Here is a 4105-nt window from a genome sequence, read left to right on the forward strand (position 1 = left end):
CCCACGTAGCACAGCTTGGGACAGCCTCTCTTCTTTCCGCCAAGTCTGGCTGGTAAATCTGCGACACCCGCTCAGCTCCGCCGCTGACCGCGCTTTGCGCAGAAGACCTGGGTGGCTGGAGAGGCAGGTGTAGCGTGTAGGTCTCCTTTGAAATTCTGCCATACGCGACGTCTTTCCTTAAAGACGGAGACCTTCACCTCGCTGTCACCATGCCTTGTGCTTCCAGACGCTTCCCTCCCGTCCTGTCGGGTGGAGCGCCCGGCCACGCTCCGCTTGCAACCAAAAGGACGTTTCTAAGGAGCTGATTGGGATCTACAGGGGAAACATCGGGTTTCGGGTGAAACATGGGCACGTGTATCGCTGCTCTTCAAGGCCAAACCGCAGTCCATGGGAGAGGTAAGGAAATTAAGTAAGCAAACTCAATTTTAATTAACAATATGGCTTTAATCATTCCCTTTCATATATCTTCAAGACATGATACACTCAGTACTTTGAAAACAATAAATACAGGTACGAGAGGGGAAACACCGGGTTTCGGGTGAAACATCGGGAAACATGGGCACGTGTATTGCTGCTCTTCAAGGCCAAACCGCAGTCCATGGGAGAGGTAAGGAAATTAAGTAAGCAAACTCAATTTTAATTAACAATATGGCTTTAATCATTCCCTTTCATATATCTTCAAGACATGATACACTCAGTACTTTGAAAACAATAAATACAGGTACGAGATTGGAGCCAAATTAATTTTTCTAAGGAGCTGAGTGCTGACAGTCATCGTGCGATGGAAGCTTTGGAGAGAGACTTCTTGCTGCCTTGGCAGCCAAAGGGCAGGAATTTTAACCTTATGGTACATAACTTCATGTTCAGAACAGTATTTGCAACAACTGATGTATGAACAGCATTCGTCATATAAATATACGTGCATAAACCTTCATTCTTGCAATCAGCTACAGAATTTACGTAGTTACTCAAACATGTACGCAGATTGCACCCTTGCCATTCAAACGACTTTAAAAATGTCTTCACAGGTAGGTAGTACATAGATAGTCTACGTGCCCCAATAATTTCATTGCCTGTGTCCATTGTTGAAATGTGATTTATAGCTATTTTTAACAAATTATGAATAGAAAAATCATATGGATAAGGGTTACAACATACAAATAGAAACCATAGAAAAATAGGTACATGGTACATAACAATAACACAATACAATGCCTGTGTAACACCAAATCTACTGAACTTTATTTTGGCCTGCTTCAGCATTCAGCTATTCCAGATCTAAACAGAAGCATGGACAAAACTGAAGGAATTTAGTATTATTTCACAGTAACATGGCACAGAAGTTAAAATAGCAAAGTTACTATGGTCTGGGCTTTATGAACAGAACTCTTGCACAGGAGGCACGGCACGGCCGCACCGGTGGGGCCGCGGGCACGGCCTCATCCAGCCCAGCTCATCCCAGTCCACTCGGGTGCTATTTCTACGTATCGGAATGGTGCACTGTCATTTTCTTGTTGAAATCGGATTTTTAAAATGCGTATCACAAAAGCTAAAATTCCCGGGATGCGCTCGTGCTGATCCTGGTCATTACCTTATTTATGCTAACGAGAGGAATCAATGAGTGTTGATAAGTTCTGACTTTACACATCGACGTTACATCCTCAACCAAGAGGACAGACATAGCGGGTCCTCTCTCCTCGTGAGTCTGAGGAGGTGCGGGAGGTGAAGCAGTGCTTTTCCTCTGAGTACGGGGGAAAAAAAGTAGATGAACATACATATAACAACGGACCTCCAGAGAAATTAATTCATTTTTACATAGATCGTTATCTCTAGTTCATTATCATCCTGTTAAATACAAGGAACTTTAAAAGTTACTGCAGCACTCCTCTGGAATAAGGTGTGCAATTTTGGGGAGAAAAAAAAAAGGGTTTGCTGATACCAAGTGAGAAGGGTTGCTTTTGGGTGTTCAGGAGAATGGAAAGCCTATCTTAAAAGCGGAGACTAAAGGACTGGGCTTGTGTATCCCAGAAAACAAAGTCCGGGAGAGGGTTCTGTTTGATCTGTCAAACAGAGGCAGGTGAGAAGAAGAGCATCAAAGACATAAAAAAAGTGGTGTAAACCCATATGTTCCTGCTCGGTGCCTCTGAGAAACACGAATTTCCTACTGCTCCCGCGGGGTCCCGCAGGTCTACGGGAGAGGGAAGCGGCTGAAGGGGACGGCAGCGCAGGGTGCCCGCGGGGCTGGGCTCCGGGAGCCAGGAAAGCCCTTCCCAACCTGGTACGGGTCACCTGCTTAAGGACGGGAGGAGAAGGCAGGTGGGGTGGCCTGCTGTCCTTGGGGGTGCCCAAAGGAAAGCGACCCGAAAGAGAAACGGCTCCCTAAGATGGCTTTTCATTTTCTACGCACTTTAACGCCGGGCAGTCATATGCTGGAGAGTCTTTTCCTGGCCGTAGTCCTTGCAGTATTTTTAGGAAGACCTTTCCCTTTTATCAGGGTCTGCCCAGGCACTTGGGAACGGCAGTTCCCGTTCACAGAGTCTTTCTCGGGTTTGGATGAGTCTGAGATAGCAGCTCGGGCGCTGGGAGTCTTGGAGTCCAAAGAAATCTGACTTACGGCAACGCTGCCTGCGCTCTTGGAGGAATACGTGTAAATCATTTTGAGAAAAGCAGCTTTTGTGTTTGTTTCTTGCTTGTAAATGATGATATAGCACTTTGGAAGAAAAAGGCAGCACAGGATGCCGTAATTGGATATTAAAACGACGATGATTTCCACCGCTGGCAGGTATTTGCCAAAGGTAGTTGCATGGACAGGGATAAATACAATCCAAGCGATAAAGTAAATTAGCATGCCAAAGGTGATGAATTTAGCTTCGTTGTAGTTCTCTGGCAACTTCCTACCTTTAAAGGCAAATATGAAGCAAACGAAGGCTAGGGCAGCGATGTAGCCCAACATAATCCCAAAAGCCACAACGGAGCCCTCATGGCACTCCAGAATTATTGCTCTTGGGATGGAGAAATTTTGCTTTACAAAAGGTGTCCTAAATATCAGCCAGAAAGTGCAAATGATGACTTGAATTCCAGTGCAGGTGATCACAGTGGGAACAGGTTTATACACGCGTTTCAGGAAATTCTGCAGCTTGGGATCAAAGCTGAAGGCTAGTAAAATTTTTAGCGACTTTATTAAAATACATGAAATGCAGAGTGCGAAACTTATGCCAAAGAGGGCCTGCCTAGTTTTACACTTGAATTCTGTGGGTTCGTCTACGAAGAAGACGGTGCTTAAAAAAATTAAGAAGTGGCTGAAGAGAATAACATAGCAGACAGTTAGACCTCCAGATGCCTTTACAACCGGTGTGTTCAAGTGTTTAGTAAATATTACACTAATGGACAAAACCAACAGCACCCCAAAAGCGGAGAGGAGGAGGAGGAAGATGGCAAAGCAGTCAGTCCAGGCGAGAAAATGGATTGTCTTTCTGTAGCAGGTGGTGCTGTTGGCGGGAGCCCAGTAGGTCCGGTTGTTGCAGCGGTAGCAGTAATCCACGTCTGCGGGCAGCACAAAGGGAGGAAACTCAGACACCCCAAGGTAGGGGAGCAAGGTGGGACGGGGTGCTGAGGGGCTGACTGCCCCCCAGTGCTGCTGTCGCCGTCCAGGCAGAGGAGCTGCAGGGATGTGGTGGCAGTGGGATGGCAGTGGGATGGCAGTGGGACAGCAGTGGGACAGCAGTGGTGACAGTGGTGGGATGGCAGTGGGCAGCAGTGGGACGGCAGTGGGACAGCAGTGGGATGGCAATGGGATGGCAGTGGGCGGCAGTGGTGGCAGCGGTGGCAGCGGTGGAAGGGGCAGAAGGAGCACGGGAGGAACACCCACGGGTGGGAGCTGGGGCTGGCTGCAGCCAGGGGCAGGGAGGGGACAGGGAGAATGAGCGGGACCCTAGGCGATGCGGCACCTGGCCAGAGCTCTGGCCAAGTGAACTATAACCGAAACCTGAACAGTGATGGAGAGTAAGTCAATTCCCGTGCACAAATTGGAACTATGTTTCTTTTGTTTACCTATTTGGACAGGAAAAAACCCCAACTTTCTCTTTACAGACAGCTTTTGAAATAC

General features: G+C 47.5%; 1 protein-coding gene across 1 annotated transcript in view; it reads right to left on the reverse strand.

Moving 5' to 3' along the window:
* Positions 1 to 2422: 2422 nt before the first annotated feature.
* GPRC6A (G protein-coupled receptor, class C, group 6, member A) overlaps positions 2423 to 4105 on the reverse strand; it is a 12150-nt gene continuing 10467 nt past the window's right edge. Inside the window, exon 6 of the mRNA XM_009697285.1 lies at positions 2423 to 3543. Coding sequence (XP_009695587.1) covers positions 2423 to 3543 — 1121 coding nt within the window. The remainder of the gene's footprint in view (positions 3544 to 4105) is intronic.

This window comes from Cariama cristata, unplaced genomic scaffold (assembly GCF_000690535.1).
Source record: "Cariama cristata isolate BGI_N322 unplaced genomic scaffold, ASM69053v1 scaffold4433, whole genome shotgun sequence".
Lineage (NCBI taxonomy): Eukaryota > Metazoa > Chordata > Aves > Cariamiformes > Cariamidae > Cariama > Cariama cristata.